This window comes from Elgaria multicarinata, chromosome 3 (genome assembly GCF_023053635.1).
Source record: "Elgaria multicarinata webbii isolate HBS135686 ecotype San Diego chromosome 3, rElgMul1.1.pri, whole genome shotgun sequence".
Lineage (NCBI taxonomy): Eukaryota > Metazoa > Chordata > Lepidosauria > Squamata > Anguidae > Elgaria > Elgaria multicarinata.
Window position 1 is genome coordinate 113,042,948 of NC_086173.1, and position 18,709 is coordinate 113,061,656.

The following is an 18,709-nucleotide window of genomic DNA, read 5'->3' on the forward strand; positions in this document are numbered from 1 at the left end:
AATTATTCCTTTTAATCCTTACGGGCTTATACTCTTTGCATTTGATGTGATCCCTTATTTTCCATTGAGCTCTGTACCTGATTTGTACCTGTCCTTGATGCTTGCCTTTTGTTTTCTTTTTTTTGTTTTGTAATCCTATTTTTAATGACCCAGGTGCCTTAAATTGGAAAGGTGGCAAGAAATAAATAAATAAATAAATAAATAAGAAGGAAACAATAGTAACAACAATACCAAATGCAGTAATTATTTCCAGATTGTTATGTACACCATAAAACATCTTCCACAAAAGGACAGTAGTAACTTAAAAGTTCAAAGATGGAGAAAAAGGTGATAGGACATCAGATTTTGCATCCGACAACAATTGGAACAAATTAAAATTAGACAACAAAGGCTACAATGCTAAACATACTTACTAGAGAATAAGCCACACTGAACATAGTAGGACTTATTTCTGAGCAAACATGTATAGCATTGTGCTGCAGATCAAACAAAACACCGTTGAATTGTGTTCTACATAGGAGAAACTTTGCCACGTTTTGAAGAGGAAGTTGGAACGACGGTAGACACTTCTGGATCATCTCCCTCTGCTTGCTCAGAAGCACACGGATTTCTTCCACACAGGAGACACCTAACAAGACAATCACGGAACTGGAAAGGAAAGGTATAAATTTCCGTTTGACTCATGCCAAATTTGAATATATGTCTTACTTTTATTTATCTCTTCACCTGTGTGCTTCCTATATTTCTATTATTGCTGTAGGACATTTTAAGAACATTGTGTTTGGTATACTATAGATATTTAAAAAACAAAACACTGACCCTATTGCTTTGCCCAATGCATTGATGTATATCAAATAAAACTTTTCCCACTACTTTATTTCCATTCCAGGAAGGGTTTCATATTTAGGGTGACCATATGAAAAGGAGGACAGGCTCCTGTATCTTTAACAGTTGTATTGAAAGGGGAATTTCAGCAGGTGACATTTGTATGCAAGCAGCACCTGGTGAAATTCCCTCTTCATCACAACAGTTAAAGCTGCAGGAGCTATACTAGAGTGACCAGATACAAAAGAGAGCAGGGTACCTGCAGCTTTAGCTGTTGTAATGAAGAGGGAGTACAAATGAAACCTGCTGAAATTCCCTTTTCAATGTAACTGTTAAAAATACAGGAGCCCTGTCTTCCTTTTCATATACATATTTAAGGAACAAACCCAGAAAAAGAGCTGGCCGTACCTTTTCCCTAAACTTCATCTTCACAGTCTCAGAAAAGTTGGGCAGCTCCTTCATATGGAGCCACAGCCTGTATTTGCAAATTGAGGTGTTCTAAGCCATAATGAAAGTAGTCTATAAGATTGGAGTTACATGCTGTTTCCTCCATTAGAAGTAAAGACTGGGTTCAGACAACACAATCACCATTGATGGCTTAAATAGACAATGGTTGGTTATTTAACCCCCTGTGGGTTGTTGTGTGGTGGGAGGTTTTTAACCAATGGTTGTTTATTTGGCCGAAATAACCAATGCAAATAACCAATGCTGTGCAAAGTTGGCTATTTGAACCATCATTGGTTATTGTGTTGTGTGGAGGGCACCATTGGTTATTTCCTTGACCACTGTTGTTTATTTCATCAACTGCAGAGTTGCAAGGCAAGAGTGGTCAAAGAGGCAGATTTTTGGCAGCAATGGCTTGATGGGATATGAGCAGGAAGACTGAGGGGAAGGAAGAGAGGGCCGGGTATGAGTGAGTAAACTCAGTGTGAACTAATCGTCAACTCAGTGCTGATCCTAATCCATACCACGGTTGATTATTACTATAGTATAGTGTGGAGACTGCCCCCTAGATAAACAACTGTTGAGTTGATTATTACTCCACTGTTGGCTATCTTTTAGTCTGAACGCAGCCAAACAATTACAATACTATTAAGGAAAAGGTACAAAACAGGATAAAAGTGGGTTGAATTTGTTGTGTTTATGAGTGAACCAGCCAATTCTTTGGCTCTGGACTTCTTGTTAATTTATTTCAATGGGGCCTATGTGTGGAGTGCATGTGTTTAGCAGTGAACATAGTTTCTTGACAATAGAATAGTGGATTAGAATCCAGTGTTAATTAGGACAACCATATGAAAAGGAGGACAGGGCTCCTGTATCTTTAACAGTTGTATTGAAAAGGGAATTTCAGCAGGTGTCATTTGTACATATGGGGAACCTGGTGAAATTTCCTCTTCATCACACCAGGTAAAGCTGCAGGTGCCCTGCCCTCTTTTAAATCTGGTCACTCTAGTATAACTCCTGCAGCTTTAACGTTTGATGAAGAGGGAATTTCACCAGGTTCCTCATATGTGCAAATGACACCTGCTGAAATTCCCTTTTCTATGCAACTGTTAAAGATACAGGAGCCCTGTCCTCCTTTTCATATGGTCACCCTAGTGTTAATATGATTTCTAATGAATTGAATGCCTGGAAAAGCAACAGGTTATCAGTGTCATTTATGTATTATCATAATTGTAGCCACAAGGTGGCGGCATAGCAAATGATTTTGCACACAGCAAGCAGCTTTAAGGCAACCCTTGGGCAAAGTGCCAGGCTGGTGTTATACTTGATTCTTGTGTACAAGAATATCATGTATTTCTTGATTTACTTCCTGACTAATAAACAGACAGCAATGCACAGTCTATCAAAAAAGCACATGAGGCACATAGTAAGAGAATGTTTTCATTCTTGCAGTGAATTGTATGATTCCTGTGAGCCTGTTATGAAACACTGTGTGCTACATATAAAAGCAATGCAAACAATTTTATGTGCTTAAGAAAGTCCTGGCCTGCAGGCACGTGGTATGTATTTATTTATTTTTACACCAGCATTCCCCTACCTGGTGTTCTCCAGATGTTTTGGACTACAGTTCCCATCAGGCCCTGTCAGCTTAGATAGTGGTCAAGTGTGATTGGACCTGTAGTCCAAAGCATCTAGAAGTTGCTGATGTCTACCAAACACATAACAGAGGAAAAATAATATTGTACAGGGCAACTTTTATTGCAATTTTCTTCAGAGGAGAGAGAGCGAGCAGAAGAGACTTACAGTTTGTGGGTGGAAGCAAAGTAGAGATAAAAATTCACAGCTTGTGGGATTGTTTTTTTTTTTTTAAAAAAAGTATCTCAGTGGATGCTGAGTCTAAGCAATATATAAAATCGTGATTCTCATGTTCCTCAGAGCATGCTGAGTTTAAACTCACCTGCTTGTTCATAAAAATGTAGATGATTGGATTATAGAATGTGCTGGTTTTTGCCATGTACATAGGAACAGTAGCTATAATAGGATTAATGTAGATCTGAGGATTACCCACAACCACCAACGCAAAAGTTGCATAAGGAAGCCAGCAGATCAAGAATGCCATAACCATGACTATCACCATCCGGGACACCTGAGCTTCTGCTTTAGTTGTTGAGCCTCGTTGTGCTACTCCAACTTTAGCAACCTAGTTAAAAATAGCACAATTAGATATCTCTCAAAAACAGGACACACATCAATGTGATTACATTTCATTGTGCATAAAAGAATGGAACAGCAGCTCATGTAGAAGTGCTTAAGAATATATTGTTTTATACACCCCTCCCCTGAGTAGCAAGACATTCAGGTCAGTCTTTTCAGAATAATTTTTCTTTGGAAAAGAGAACACTTTTTGTGCTGTTGTAGTAATCTGATAATTTTAAAATATGCAGCCTAATGCGTATTAAGCGATACAGAAGCAAACTCATAGGATACCTCAGCAATCTATATTGTAATGTGGAAAAGGGTGTGGCATCAGCAATGATGCATCTAACACCCATTGGCTGAGCTGATATGGGCTTCTTTAGATTAAGGGCAAATCGTGTTGCCTTACTGGGGCTTTGCTTCCTGCTTTTCTTGCACAATTTTAATGGGCTGCATTACACGGGCAGAGAGGGGCAACCACATGGTCTATAATTTAAAACTTCCCCTCTTCTCAGTGATCATAGCTTTGAATGTGACAGTGATCTCTACTGGGTGCTTTGTAGCGCAACTCTGGCTGCACACAGTAGGAAATCCCGAGGTATTTCAGAAGAATTGGGATGTCCAGGTTTTTTTTTTTTAGAACGCAATACCTGGGGGAAGGTGTGAGAGATGAATGGGAGGTTGATGCCATCATCAAAAGGACCTATGAACTTCCATGAATGGCCAGTCATGAGCATGCCTTATTTCGCTCATGTGAAGAAACTCATGATGTCTTCAAATGTTTGTGGACATTCCAAATGCTGAGGGAAGATGCCAGCCTTTAAAATGTTCACAACAGTTTGCGTTCAACTAAAAACTCTTTGGCTGAAAATGTGTTGTAAAGTACGAGGATTTCACTGAGTCCAGCTTCTAAACCTGAAACCACAGCATATGATGGCAACGCGCACACAAGGTGAAATTTTCCCTTCTGTGCAGCTGACAAAGACATAAAGGTCTGTGCTCTGTACCTGGAAGCAGTGTGGTGAAGAAAGCAGTTAAGGCACAGATGAACCTTTATTCTTGTCCTGATGCTGGTCACTTGACCAACAGATACATTCCTCTTGGGCCTGTTTTGTTAGGCGTTCTGGGCCATCTATTTCTGTTTAATCTGAGCAGACTCTAAAATTAATTCATAAATTGCAGAACGAATGTGCGTCTGATAAATGTGAACGAACGAGCTGTCTTGTACAGGTTAGAGCAGCCTTCCACAATTTGGTACCCTCTGGATGTTTTGGACTACTATTCCCCCCGGCCTATGTAAGGATGATGGGAAGCTATAATCCGGCACGTATGGAGGGCATCAGATTGAGCAAAACTGGGTTAGAGTATGAATGCAAAACAAAACTGTAAACTGTTTTCCAAACTAAAAGTATTATATAATTCACTAATAGTCACAACATTTATCCTGCTGTTCTGGTTTTGAAGGAGCAGGGAGAATGCCTTTTGTATACAATGCAGTGCTTCTTCTAAGAGCCAGTTCTCATGTTTACCTGTGGCTTTCTTTGGTTTACAGGACCAATTTCTTGCTTGGGTAATGTGAGTAGTGTAAAACAGAAGTAGGTCGCTAAGAGATCTCAGTGGCAGCAACTCCCATGATGCTTAACATATTTTTGGGCGTTTGGAGAACACTTCATTTATTTTTTTATTTTTTTATTACACTTATATACTGCTCCCATAGCCAGGACTCTCTGGGCGGTTTAATATAGTAAATTATACTATATGACTTGTGAGTGGAAAAGGCAATCCCAATGTAATGGGTGAATTATAGACAAATCATGAATGGGATTATAGTTTGATATGGGAAATATATAAGACAAGAACACCCAGGTGGAGTGATGCCCAAGTACACCAGCTTTACCCAACTTCAGTTTATATTTCCATGTGCTCATAATTTGGGGGTGATTATAAAATGCAATATAAACTACCCTACATTAACCCAGTATTTTTCTTTTTTAAAATAAAATAAACTCAAAGCTTTAGGCCAGATTGTGTTTTGAATGAATCATGATATTTTAGCTGAGCTATTAGCAGGTTCTCTGTTTTCTATTGAAATAATTGTGCTAAAATGCTTATCAGCTCAACAACTTAAGCAAAGCATATTATGGAGAGCGGTGCTACCTGGTGCAGAGTCCATAGCAGATATCCATAGGAAACCAAGATAGTAACGAATGGGACTGTAAAGCAGAATAGGAAGTAGCAGATAATGTAGGAAACATTAATAGGGTCACTGTTGTACCAGTCGGGAGCGCAGGAGGTCATGACGCCTTCCATTTGGTATCCTCCCCAACCCAAAAGAGGAGGTGTATTCCAGACAAGAGACCAGATCCAGGACACAGCAACACCAATCATGGCTTTCCTGGTGGTGAAGGTAAGGGTTCCCATAGGCTTGCCAACCACAATTGCACGATCAACAGCTATCACTGCAATGGTGCACAAAGCCACAATGCCTGCAATGGCAGTAAAGAAGATGTTACTCATTGCTTTTAACATTTTCTTAATATTAAAAATATTATGCAAGTAGCATTGCACTGCTATGTTTGGATTTCCCATTGGTCTGGATTGATTTAAATTCACTCCTTCAGGAATTTGCACCATCCTACAGTAGTTTTGAATTGCATTCCCTCACATGCAGGTGATGTTAGCAGCAGGAGGAAGAATCGTACCTCCAAGATGGTCCAATATTTTCACCTGATATGGGGCCCTCGTACAACTTAATCATGAGGCTACTCATGGAGTAAAGTAGAGGGGAGATGATCCTTGATATACCCCAGAGTGGACCGGATCTGGTGGGGGATGCAAATGTTGAAAAACTGCTCAGAAATTGACCACAAAGTGAACATAGCCAAGATATAATCAAATGAAAAGTTGCCCAGAAAATCCAAAATGGCCACATTTAATTTTAAGAGAAAACTTTTAATAAATTATGGGATTAATAGGGGAAAGGAAGTTAAAAGGGAGAGCCAGGAAAATGGAACTTCCTGAGAAGGCTTGGAAGCTATTTAAAAATAATTATTATAGAAGCCTAGATAAAATTTATGCCAGAGATTAAGTTATAACAGGCCAAAAGAATGCCACCATAGGTAACAAGCAGAGTCAAGGAAGCTATAGAAGCCAAGAAGGCTTCCTATTAAATATCAGAAGTCTTACCCAAATGAGAAAAACAAAAAAGGAGCCTGGGTTCACAGAACATGTTAACTCACCCAGGGTGGGTTGCTGTTGAACTGTGGATTATAGTGCTATCTGAACGCAACACATTTTCTGCAGCATTGCTCATTAACTATGCAGTCTGGGTTGTTATCCACCCTGAACAACCCAGCAACAAGCCATGGGTTCTATATTTGAATACTAGTTTCTGGGGTAGATGGAGAGCTGTTGCTTTCATGCCCTTTTATTTGCTTCCCAGAAAAGTTGGGCTGACAATTGTAGAAATAGGGTGCTGGGCTAGATGGACCCAGAGTTGTTTTTATGTCCTTCTCAAACGGCTGGCTTTGAGAAATCCATCCACAGAGATTTGTAACAGGGCCGCTTTGAAAGAGATAATCAGGCAAACTCTTGTGAATAAAATAGATAACATGTTTTGTGCCTCTCTTTAATTTTATTTACAAATACTGGCTTCATTTCTTTATTGGATATAAAGTTTTGCATTCAGAGCATATAACTATAGCTAGTAAAGTGTAATTCCTTATTGATACTTCATCTTAATTTAACTGTCATCTCTTAATGTATCTGATAGAAAAAAGTACTATAAATGTGCTGAAAACAGTGCAATTTTGATTCACTAGTAAGTGGTATAAGAATTAGAGTTCTTTAAGGACAGCCCATATAAAGCTGAACTCCTAGGCAGAACAATGGGGTGTAAGTAAAATAAATGAGATTATAAAATTTCTTGTTAAGCTACTGCACAGATATTGAGCTACATTCTAATTATTCATCATAAAAAAGACAGTGTAGCAGGCTAAGAAATGGCAATAAAAGACTGATTTTAAAGAAAGGGTGCCGGGCACAAGATAAAAAGAAAGAAAAATGCATTGTAGAGATAAAGTATTTGGTTGAAATGTACATAAAATGTTATACTTTTCAGAGGGGTATTCATTATTAGTCTGTTGCAGCAAAACCAACAAATGGTCTTGTGACACCTGAAAGATGAACACATTTATTATGACATACACTTTCCTGAACCACGCCTACTTCATCAGATAGCAAATAGTAAGTTTAGATATATAATGACTTCGGTACCTATAAAAATGGTGTAGTAAAAAAATTTGAAGTCCAGGTGCTCATCACAAGAGCCCCTGTAGTCACATCCCCAAGGAGAGTCTGAATCTCCAGGAAGCTGTGTTGATCCAGATCGACAAACATGCTCCGAGCAGCAGGACTTCAGTAAAACTAATGTGTTTTAATTGCCCATCCAAAAGCAAGCCACCCCAAAATACAAGGAACAAATACATAGTTGCTGGGAAAATTCATCCCCACACCTAGAGGTGCTGGGTGTGTCAGGGTATGTCTGGGAGTCCGGCGGACACCCCCCTCCCCCATGTCCAGCCTCCCAGACCTAGTCAGGCGCTCCCTACACAAGCGCCCCACCACCACCAAAGCAGTCATAAGGCCTGCCGCACCTTTACCCTTGTGTCAACGGGGCCTTTAAGGCTACCATTGGTGCCGGGGTGGAAAAGTGTACAATTTACAGAGACTCTGGAAATGGCACGATTTTCCGGGGGGGGGGGGAGGCGTTGCATCAGTGGTGGCCGCCATTGTCTCAGGAAGGGGAAGTACATGATTTCTGCACGAGGGTGGCTGGCTGCTGAGCACTCAAAGGCCCAAGCTGAGCCTCAGAAGAGACTTGTGCGCCAGGCAAGCAGGGGCGGGTATCTGTGGCAGCAGGGCAAGCACCCACTGAGGCGGGGGCAGGTGAGTTTGCACACCCCTACCTCAGCTATTGTGAGGATTGCAGCTAAGCTCAGAGGAAATAGGGAGTTCTGAGGGCCTTGTGGCAGATGACATCAACATCCCCACTGATAAAAAAACTTGCAGGGCTGCCTCCACTATACTAATGCCTATGAAAGGGTAATTTGCAGGCATCTTATATAAAGCGCCATTATACTGGAACAGACCATCGGTCCATCCATCCCAGTGTTGTCTACTGTGACTTGCAGTAGGGCCTTTCCCATCATGGGATATCTTTTAATTGGACACACAGTGATTGAACCAATGTGTTATAGCAATCTAGGCTTGAGGTCTCAGTAGCATCCTCAGTTAGGCACTAGGTCAATTACACACTTCTAGCTGCAGAAACAAGTTTGTATGGGGAAAGTATATAGAGGCCTTCATGTAAATGAAGAAACATTACATGAATTATGATGGGGCATTTATGTCAGTTGTTTTATCAGGGCCCTGTCTTGACAAGGGGAAAGCCCCGTGGTGGCTCCGCAGTGGCGCTAGGTCATTTATATGACACAGCAGCCATTGTGGAGCCATCCCAGGGCTTTTCCCTGAAGCTCCGACTTGCCCTGACTTTTTTCTCTTGGAGTGAGGTGACATCAGCAACTGCCATCTGTCGCCTTGCTCTGGAGCTGCTTCAGAGGCATGTCTGAGGTGGCTCACCTCTGTACTTCTCCAGTGAGGGGAGAAGCCCCCAAAAGGTAAAAAAACCACACCAACAACCTGGCCTCTTCCACACCTCCTCCAAAGAAAAGGTAAAAACAAAACAAAAAACTGGGATGCGAGGAGATGAGGGTGTCCCAGTGCATGGGTGCTCCTCCTTGGATGCAAACCCCCACACTCACTCCTTCATGTGGGGACAACCCCACAGGAGCACAAATGCAGGTGTTAGGGGACTGGCAGCACCAATGTGCTGTCATCAAGATGGCTGCCAGGTCCCAGTGTCTTATTGTAACTGTATTCCCCCCCCCCCGTTTTCTTTTTTAAAAGTTTGTATCTATTAAAGAATGTATATTATGTTTTTATTGAGGCCTGTTCAGACAACACACTTAGCCATGGTTAGGCAGCTAACCCTTTTGCAGCACATAGTTAGTGAGTGTGTTTAAACCGTGGTTATGTAACCACCATGGTTAGGAATGGTTCACATGACACGCTAAGCCATAATGTTTAGCTCAAGATGCTTAACCACCGTGGCTTAGCGTGTTGTCTGAATAGGGTCATTATCTTGTATTTGTGGGTTGTAATTTTTGTGAATAATCCAGAGAATTTTGGTTATTGGGCAGTATAGAAATGAAATGAATGAGTAGCTTGGCTGCGGTAATGAAGCTTCTAGCCTCCTCTTCTGTTCTTCTTGTGTGTGCATTAGATATGAATGGTAGGCAGAAAGTTAGTATTGCTCAATTCATTTTCTCAGGGATAGAAGAAACATACAAAATATGATAGTATGATTTATTTGCCCTGTACTAAACTATTTATTTATTTATTGCATTTTTATACCACCCAATAGTATTGTACTGTGTTGCTTGTAGTAAAAGACTTAAGTGGTGGAGCCTTTCTTCCATATCAGCAGGGTCACTTATTCATTTTATTTATCAGAGACATATTTATTTATTTATTACATTTTTATACCGCCCAATAGCTGAAGCTCTCTGGGCGGTTCACAAAAATTAAAACCATCATAAAACAACCAACAAGTTAAAAACACAAATACAAAATACAATATAAAAAGCACAACCAGGATAAAACCACGCAGCAAAATTGATATGAGGTTAAAATACAGAGTTAAAACAGTATAATTTAAATTTAAGTTAAAATTAAGTGTTAAAATACTGAGTGAATAAAAAGGTCTTCAGCTGGCGACGAAAGGAGTACAGTGTAGGCGCCAGGCAGACCTCTCTGGGGAGCTCATTCCACAACCGGGGTGCCACAGCAGAGAAAGCCCTCCTCCTAGTAGCCACCTGCCTCCTAGTAGCCACCTTTTAGGCCAACATTTAATGGCAAGGTGGCTTCCAATATATTGAAACGCAAAAAAAAACATTCAAATGTATCCATAAAAGCACAATAAAATTAACAATAAAATGGCAGTATCAAAAAATATGCCAATATCTAGTCTAGTATATCAATGATAAAATCAGTTAAGATAGCTAGTCAAATTAAAAATAATAATCCGGTAAAGTCTTCTTACGAATAGGCTGCTCTAAATAAACCTGTCTTTAAAGCCTGCTTAAAGGCCTGCAATTATGGGACCGTACGTATTTTAGTTGGAACAGGATGTTTAAAATGTGGGGCCTCTTCAGAGCAGGCTGTTTCCCTTGTGTCTGGCAGCCTGCCAGACACATGAGCAGGATACGAGGCTGATCTTAAAGTGTGGGCAGATTCAGAGGGGCAGAGGCAGTCATTCAAATGGCTCCAAATCATTTAAGACACTTTGCACTGGGGCTGGATATACAGTTGCAACCACTAAAACTGATGCAATGCTAGTGTCATAGGAGCAAAGGCAGCTGCTTTATGCTAAGTCAGACTGTGAGTTCATGCAGCCCAGTATTGTTGACGCTGACTGGCAGCAGCTCTCCAGAGTTTCAGGGAAAATACTTCCTTAGCCCTACCTTGAGATGGCAGAGATCGAACCCGGGACCTTCTGCATGCAAAGCGCACATTCTGTTACTATGGCCCCTCCCAACATGCTCAGATTTACCTGCCCTCTGCAGCCTAACTTTGCAGCAGTGAAGTTTCCAAATTATCTTCAAAGGTTGACCTGCGCAGAGTGCATTACAGTAGCCTGGACATCCTGAGTACCTCGGCGACTGAGACAAGGACCACCCTGTCCAGATAGGTTGGTATGCCAGCTTTGATCTTAAGCTGGTAAAAGGCACTTCTAGCCATCACTATTAGCTATGCTTCCACAAACAGTGCTAAAACAGTGCTATAAAGTGGTTGCAAACCTCAGTCCAGATCAGCCAGCACCCCCAGCAACAGCACCTCTGGCTTATCTCAATTTAAGCTTCAGCTTGTTTGCCCTCAACCACCCCAAAATTGCCTCTAGACGATGATTCAAGAGTGCCACAGCCTCCCTGTGATGAGCTGAGAGGTAGAGCTGCATGTCTTCTGCCTATTGGTGAGGCTGCGGCCCAAACCTCCAGATGACTTCTCCCAGTGGTTTTATGTAGATGTTAAATAGCATGAGTTGCAAAATAGTGCCCAGAGGCACCCCATAAGCCAAGAGCCATGGGTCAAAGTGGAAGCTTCCCAGTATCACTCTCTGAAACCATAAGAACAGCCCTGCTGGATCCGACCAAGGGTCCATCTTCTCCAGCATTCTGTTCACACAGGCCTTAGCTAGACCTAAGGTTTATCCCAGGATTGCCCCGGGGTGTCAGGTTCTGCCCTGCAGCACCACCTTGCAGTGGTGCACCTGCAGGTGCACCTTGCCAGCTGTAGGGTATTTGCAGGATCTAGGCCCATACCAGCAAGCACTCCCAGATGGACTGCTGCAGACCAGCTGGGAACAGCCAGGAAAGGGCTATATAAGAACGGCATTTCCATTCCAGCCTTTGCAACAGCAACACGGGCTGGATCTACACTACTGCTTTAAAGCACTTTATAACAGTTATAAAGTGCTTTAACTGCTTTAAAGCGCTGTAAAACTGTTATAAAGCGCTTTAAAGCAATAGTGTAGATCCGGCCACGGTCTCCTGTTCCTGCGATTCCAGGCCTTGCCTTCTGCTTTGCCTGACCACGCCTTTTGCATCTGGCCCTGCTTGAACCCTGTCACTCCTGGATTCTGAACCCTGCTTGCTTCTGGACCCTGCCTTTTGCCTCTGGCCCTGCCTGGACTCTGTTTACCGGTTCCACCGCTGTCCGCCCTGGCATTCCTGTGCTGAGGCCTTGCCGCCCACACCCCGGACCCTGACACGGGGTCATCCCTGTTCATGTAAATGACACACGGGATCCCGGGAGCAGGCAGGGACGACCCCGGGATAAACCTTAGGTCTAGCTAAGGCCACAGTGACCAATCGACTGTTGACCAGGAACTCACAAGCAGGACATGGGTGCAATAGCACCCTCCCATCCATGTTCCCCAGCAACTGGTATATATAGCCATTAGTCCAATCTTGCAGGAAGGTCTAAGGCCACCATAACAATGTGCCTCCCTTAAACTCAAACATGGACAAAGGTATCAAAGGCTATCATGGGTGATGGTATCAAAAGCCACTGAGTTGTCTAAGAGAATGAACAAGTTTGCACTTCCGTCATCCATTCCTTGGCATACGCTATCCAGTAAACTTTTTCAATAAAAGCCTCACCATTGCCTCCTTTAGGGCAGTGGGGACCACACCTTCTCTCAGGAAGGTATTCACCACCTCTGAGTCATGAAATGATGACATAGCATTTGCACAATTGTCATATATGGCCTTATTCTTTGGGTGCTGAAAATCTGACCGCTCCCTATAACATTAAAATTATATGTATATTAAAACATGAAAGTGTGTGTGTATATGATGGAGAACCATTTGTGGGAGATGGTGCTAGAGCAAAAAACAGTGGCTATGGAAGAGTGATCATGCATTCCTTTGGAAAAGGAAGTCTAGTCTACAAGATTGTCAAATAAAGTAGTAGCACACAAGGTTGCAGTTGATGAAAATATATAGTGGCTGTTTTCCATTATCGGTTTTCTAAACTATAATAGAATTCCCATTCCTCATCCTTATCCTTGTTTCCTTCTCTAAATTCTTTGTACATAAGTATGTTCTGAGGCATGCCAGAAACTTCATTATGCCGCTTAGCCATTTTAAACAGCCAGTTATTGGAATAGCCATGAATTTAGGAAAATCCATAGCTCAGTGTTAGAATGCAGGCCTTGCATTGTGAAGGCCCCAACTTTGATCTCCGTTATCTCCAGGTAGGGCTGGGAAAACTCCTGTCCAAAACCCTGGAGAGCTGCTGCCAGTCAGGGTCGACAATACTGGGATAGATGGACCCATGGTTGGAGTCAGTCTAGGGCAGTTTCCCACATTTCTAAGCAATATGAAGGGTCCTGAGGGGGCTGTCTTCATGGCGCCAGTGCCACCTCCCTCTCAAACTCCACACTTAACCTCTCCTGGGGTGATCCTAACACCAAGGAAGACGTGCAGGATTTCTGGACAGCCATCCAGGGACCAGAGCCGCCCCCTGCCCTCTTCCTGGTGGAAAGTGACCAATTGCCGGTTGCCTTCCACCAGGTACCGTCCCCGGATTGGCCCCGGTGGGACAGCAGATGGCAGAAGAGCCATATTAACATCACTCTGATTGGGAAAAGTCAGGGTAAATCCTGACTTTTTCAAACTGCAGCATCGCGGGCAAGCCCCGCAGTGGCTGTGAAGCTGTGTCGGCATCATCTAATTGATGCAGCACAGATCCACTGCCACCGCGGGGCTTTTCCCGTATATAGGCAGCCCCTAGGATATCCCTTTTGGCTTTGGCAGGAAGCTTCAAGGGCCTTGCAGGGCATCTACACCAAGCAGGATATTCCACTATGAAAGCAGTATGAAAGTAGTATATAAAAGGCAGGTGCCACACTGCTGCTTTATAGTGGTATTGAAGTGCACTGACAATTCTTGGGGCTGATGGCACATCTACACCAATCAGGATATAACACTATGAAAGTGGTATGTGTCATGGGCCCCAACAGTTGTCAGTGCACTTCAATACCACTATAAAGCAGTCGTGTGGCTCCTGCCTTTTATATACCGCTTTCATGCCACTTTCATAGTGGAATATACTGCTTGGTGTAGATGAGCCCTTGGTTTGGTGCCCCTGCTCAAATGACTGGAACGGCTCTTTCTCCATATGGTGTAAAGCACCTGCCGTCGGAATGTATTTTTGACCGTTTGTGTACCTGCCCACTTTTGCCTTCCATGAGCAAAACTCCTGGAAGTTTAGTTAAGGCTTCTAGCCACAGCTTGCCCCTGTTGCTGTGAGACCTGCCATCCACAACCTCTCTGGCAAATGGCTTGATCAAATTAAGATACAACCCTTCAGACCCTGTCTCTCTGGGGGTTTGCCTAATGGCTTGCATACAGAGTCCATCCATGAAGGAGGTTAAGGAAGGTTTGGCTTCTTGGTCCCTCATTCTGAACTCCTAGTGCCTGGGAATTTTGCTTTAGTTTTCCTGGTAGTTTACAAAGCTACCTTAATTCTGCACTCTGTATGGAAGAAAGAGACTTTTCAGAAATGCTTCTCAGAGGAACGGTTTTCACCTTTGGGGGTCACTTCCATCCAAGAGAGTTTCATCTAGTGCTTTTCATATCTAAAAGTATCTTTCATATTTCAAGCATCAGTATGAAGAAAAACAAAACATTTCTTTTCTGAAACTACTAAAGCTGCTATTTTTGATTTGTTAGCCTGGAGCTGGGTTTCTGTCACAACTATTCTCAAGAAATGCTCCTCTATTGTGAAAACATCTTTTGTACATAGAGAAACTCCTGATTTTCTTTAAAAAATTATTTTTTAGCAATAGCCCTTAGTATTGCAAGAGCTAACTGAAAATGCGCTTTCTAGGTTGGCAATTATTTCAGCTGAGTTCTCTTTGACAAGAAGCATAGAATTATTGACAATGTAGTAGATGACATTTTATCTCAAAAAAGTCACATAAATGTTTGAAAAGAAATGCAGTATTTAAAAAACAACATGGGCACATCTTGCTCAGTAAAGGAAAATATAAAAACAAGTTAGTTTGAACATCGTATGTTCCTTGAACATATTGGGTTGGATCCAGATGTGATCATGCTTAAAGGAAACTCACTGAAATCAATGGGACTTAAGTTAGACTAAGTTGGTGTCAGTTGGTCTACTCTAAGCAAGACTAAGTCTGACTCCAACCCATAGATCTGTTTTGTACATAACAGCAGATCACAGGTTAATTTGTTCTTGGGTTGACTCTGGGTTGTTTAACCCCTAAACAACCCAGAGTGCCTGGGTTCAGATGTCACAACAGCAACCTATGATCTCTGTGTTTGTAGGTTGTAAAACGAAAGTGAAAATGAGGAGCATACCAGAGGTAACACACTCACTTGCTCCCACTCGTGTGCAGCAAATTATGGGTTAATTAACCTGCAGTTTGCCATTAAGCACACCATTGTGTTATCTTGTCAATTAAAACCTAAGTTTAATACTTTATTTCTATGTTTTGTCTTTGTTAAGAGCATGCAGCATGAGCCAGGAGATCCTTGGCTGAACACTTAGCCATGAGCTCATTGAGAGATCTATATTATTCAAGGCTGTTTTTTATATTTTTATATTTTATTCTTATTTCATTTTAATAAAATGTTGTGAGAGTTGATTCCATAAATGATGCATCACATATAATATTGTCTTCAATACATTAAGGCTGAAAGTTGGCATGCTATGGGTTAGATCCAGGCTTTGTCATACTTAGAATAGACTTATTGAAACCAATGTGCAGAATCCAGTGGGGCATTTACACACCCACTAATTCCCTTTCGTATGTGGTGGGTTTCATCAGTTCTGCTGTGCAAACAGGAATCATGGCTTGCACAAGGGAAATTTCGCACTTCCAAGAGGAAGCCCCGGAACAAGCGGAAGCACTCATTTCTGGAAGGAGGTAGGTCAGCACAGCTTCCTTATGCAAGCTTGGGGGCGAGGTGGGGGCTGCCTCCTTTCAGGTTGCCCCGGAAGCACTAAACCACCATTGCACAAGGGGGGGGGGCTGCTCGCAGAACAGAATTGGTGGGGCATAATAGAATTAGCCGGGGGTGGGTTCTTCCCAATGGGACTTATGTTACGCATTCCTAAAATCCCATTGGTTTTAATGGATATACTCTAAGCATGACTAAATCTGGATCCAATCCTATATAACTTTAAATTATTATTATTATTAGCCTTGGCTACGGGGTGATATACAAATGTAATAAATTATTATTATTTCTTCGATTGTAAGACGCCATCGATTGTAAGACGCACACTAATTTCAGTACCACCAACAGAAAAAACAAAAAACCTAAGACACACCCGTGATTCTAAGACACACCCCATTTTTAGAGATGTTTATATGGGGAAAAAAGTGTTTCTTAGAATCAAAGAAATAGGGTATTATTATTCAAAGATGGAACAAAGACAGGATTTGACAAAGGAAGAGAGACTATAATAGAAGAGGCTTGTTTGGTTAAAGTTAGCCTATTTAATAGAATTTTAAGTGTATTGTTTTCATTTTGGTTTGCTTGAAAAATGGAGAAAACTAACATGGCCAAAGGCTCTGGCATATTCCAGCAGCTAAGCATGCAATTCTATATACTTTTACTTTATATGTTATTATATAAAGTAATACAAGATGGATCACAAAGCAAACTGTGTTAACCAATGAGTTGCCAAGTTACCATGGAAACAAATATCTTTAAAAATCTGCAATACTTCTGTACCAGGATTGTTTTAAAGGCACCCAATTACTGAACCGTTTATGCCTGCGATGTGCTTCCCCCTATCCTCTTACACTCATTGGTGATGGTTCTTCTGTTCCTGTTCTATGTTGTATTCATTTACTCTACAACAAGCCATCCTGCCCTCACTTCTGGTGCAGATATGTTAGTAAACTGTCAATCTTTCTTCTTCTTCTTCTTCTTCTTCTTCTTCTTCTTCTTCTTCTTCTTCTTCTTCTTCTTCATCATCATCAAATATTTAAACTCACGATGGATCTGCTTGTAATTATTACAGAATTGCAAAAACAGTTACTGTCTGGATAGGTGACACAAATAGATGGAAATGCAATGCATTGGATCCTATTTTAGCCCTTCTTAGTGTAGCTCCACTGAAATCCATGAGACATAAGTTAATGACTAACTTGTCCCATTGATTTCAATAGATTTACCCTAAGATGGACTAAATTTGGATCCAACCCCATAGCATTAGCTGCTTGTATTTGCATGCATGCACACTAGCTGAGATGGATCTTTCCCCTCTCCCAATCAGAGAGAAACCTGGGGGAGGGAGATGGTCTTTCTTTGATCTCATTTTGCAGATTTTACCAATATGCAAAGCTAAGGCAGATGTAATTCTATTTTTAAGCATCATTCCATCTACTAAAAAGATGATGAAAATTATGCAAGAGCTAAAACACACATCTAAAGTATAAGCATGACTCTTGCTATACAGAGAAATGTAAATAACTGCCCAGCATTATGGATGTTGAAATTCTAGCCCTGCTAGCCATCTTGCTGAAATCTGACTCTTCTCACTGCACAATGAGGAATTCATTGTGGCTCTCTTATAATTCTTTGATGCAACAAATCAACTTTGCACATGTACTCACCAAAAAAAGCCATAGCAAAACCTTCAGTGACGCAGCCAATTCTACCCAGGTTGTAATAACCAACAGCATTTGTTTCTACATTCAGGCTTCCTCCCAACATGGCCGCTCCAAGGTCTGCTATGGCTAAATTGACCAGGGAATAGTTGATGGGCTGACGAAGCTGCTTGTACTTGATCGTTACTGCAATCACAGTTGTATTCAAAATGACCGATAAAGTGCACGATGTTGCCATAATAATTGCTATTATAGTATAACCAATACGGGGCATCAAGACCACTCGTACTGTGCTAACATTCACTGACAAAGTGCTGGGGTCCAGAGAATCCATTTGTTGTTGGGATAGCAGACTGAAATAAGGACTTGTTTTATGCCTGCACTACTCTAGCTCCTTGCTTTGTGCTACCTGTCAGTCTCCTGTCGTTCTTTTCTCTGGATGACTATGAAACATCCCTTCTCATTCAACCTTTCCAGGGACAGAAGATGTGATATTCCATGGATTAAACAACATTTAAAGCAAATCCTTAGATCCGGATTTCTTTGATCATAATTCTCCCCTTCTCATTCATTCTCTAATTAATCTAATACCCCACTCATCATAATTACTGCACCAGAGAAATATGTCTTGCATAGAACTTTGTATTTTTCCTAGGGCTGTGAAGTGAATAATTCATTTTAAGGATGAACCTGGGCAAGCTAAATGCATTTGGCAAAAGCTGTTTCCTTAATAAGAATAATCAATTATGTTTCTCCCCTCTCCTCCTCCCTGATAGGGCGAGGGAATCTTTCCACCTGGGTTCCTCACATCAACTGGAAAGATAGAATGAAAGGGGACAGAACAGAGATTACAGCCCTTTCTTTTTCATTCCCTAAACTCGCTCTTCACACCCTCTGCAGATGATACCCTTGACAATGTAGCTCTCTATAAATTGGCTCAGTATTTATTTACCCTCAGAAAAGAACCTCAAT

The 18,709-nt window shown here is 41.6% G+C and overlaps 1 protein-coding gene across 1 annotated transcript; it reads right to left on the reverse strand.

The window, feature by feature from the left end:
- Nucleotides 1–510: 510 nt before the first annotated feature.
- LOC134396809 (parapinopsin-like) lies at nucleotides 511–18,071 on the reverse strand. The gene is made up of 4 exons (XM_063123388.1): nucleotides 17,744–18,071; nucleotides 5,623–5,951; nucleotides 3,227–3,469; nucleotides 511–648 (listed from the first exon to the last, which is right to left on the reverse strand). The coding sequence occupies exons 1-4, from the start codon at nucleotides 18,069–18,071 to the stop codon at nucleotides 511–513; spliced, it is 1,038 nt and encodes a 345-aa protein (XP_062979458.1).
- Between the last annotated feature and the right edge of the window lie 638 nt (nucleotides 18,072–18,709).

Bases quoted from the DNA above. Each gene is read 5' to 3' on its own strand.
- LOC134396809 (XM_063123388.1), bottom strand. From the start codon at position 18,071: ATGGATTCTCTGGACCCCAGCACTTTGTCAGTGAATGTTAGCACAGTA. The intron at 3,470-5,622 runs GTAGCACCGCTC...ATTTTTAACTAG, and splicing joins TGCTATGGACTCTGCACCAG to GTTGCTAAAGTTGGAGTAGC. The intron at 649-3,226 runs GTGAGTTTAAAC...TTTCCTTTCCAG, and splicing joins ACATTTTTATGAACAAGCAG to TTCCGTGATTGTCTTGTTAG.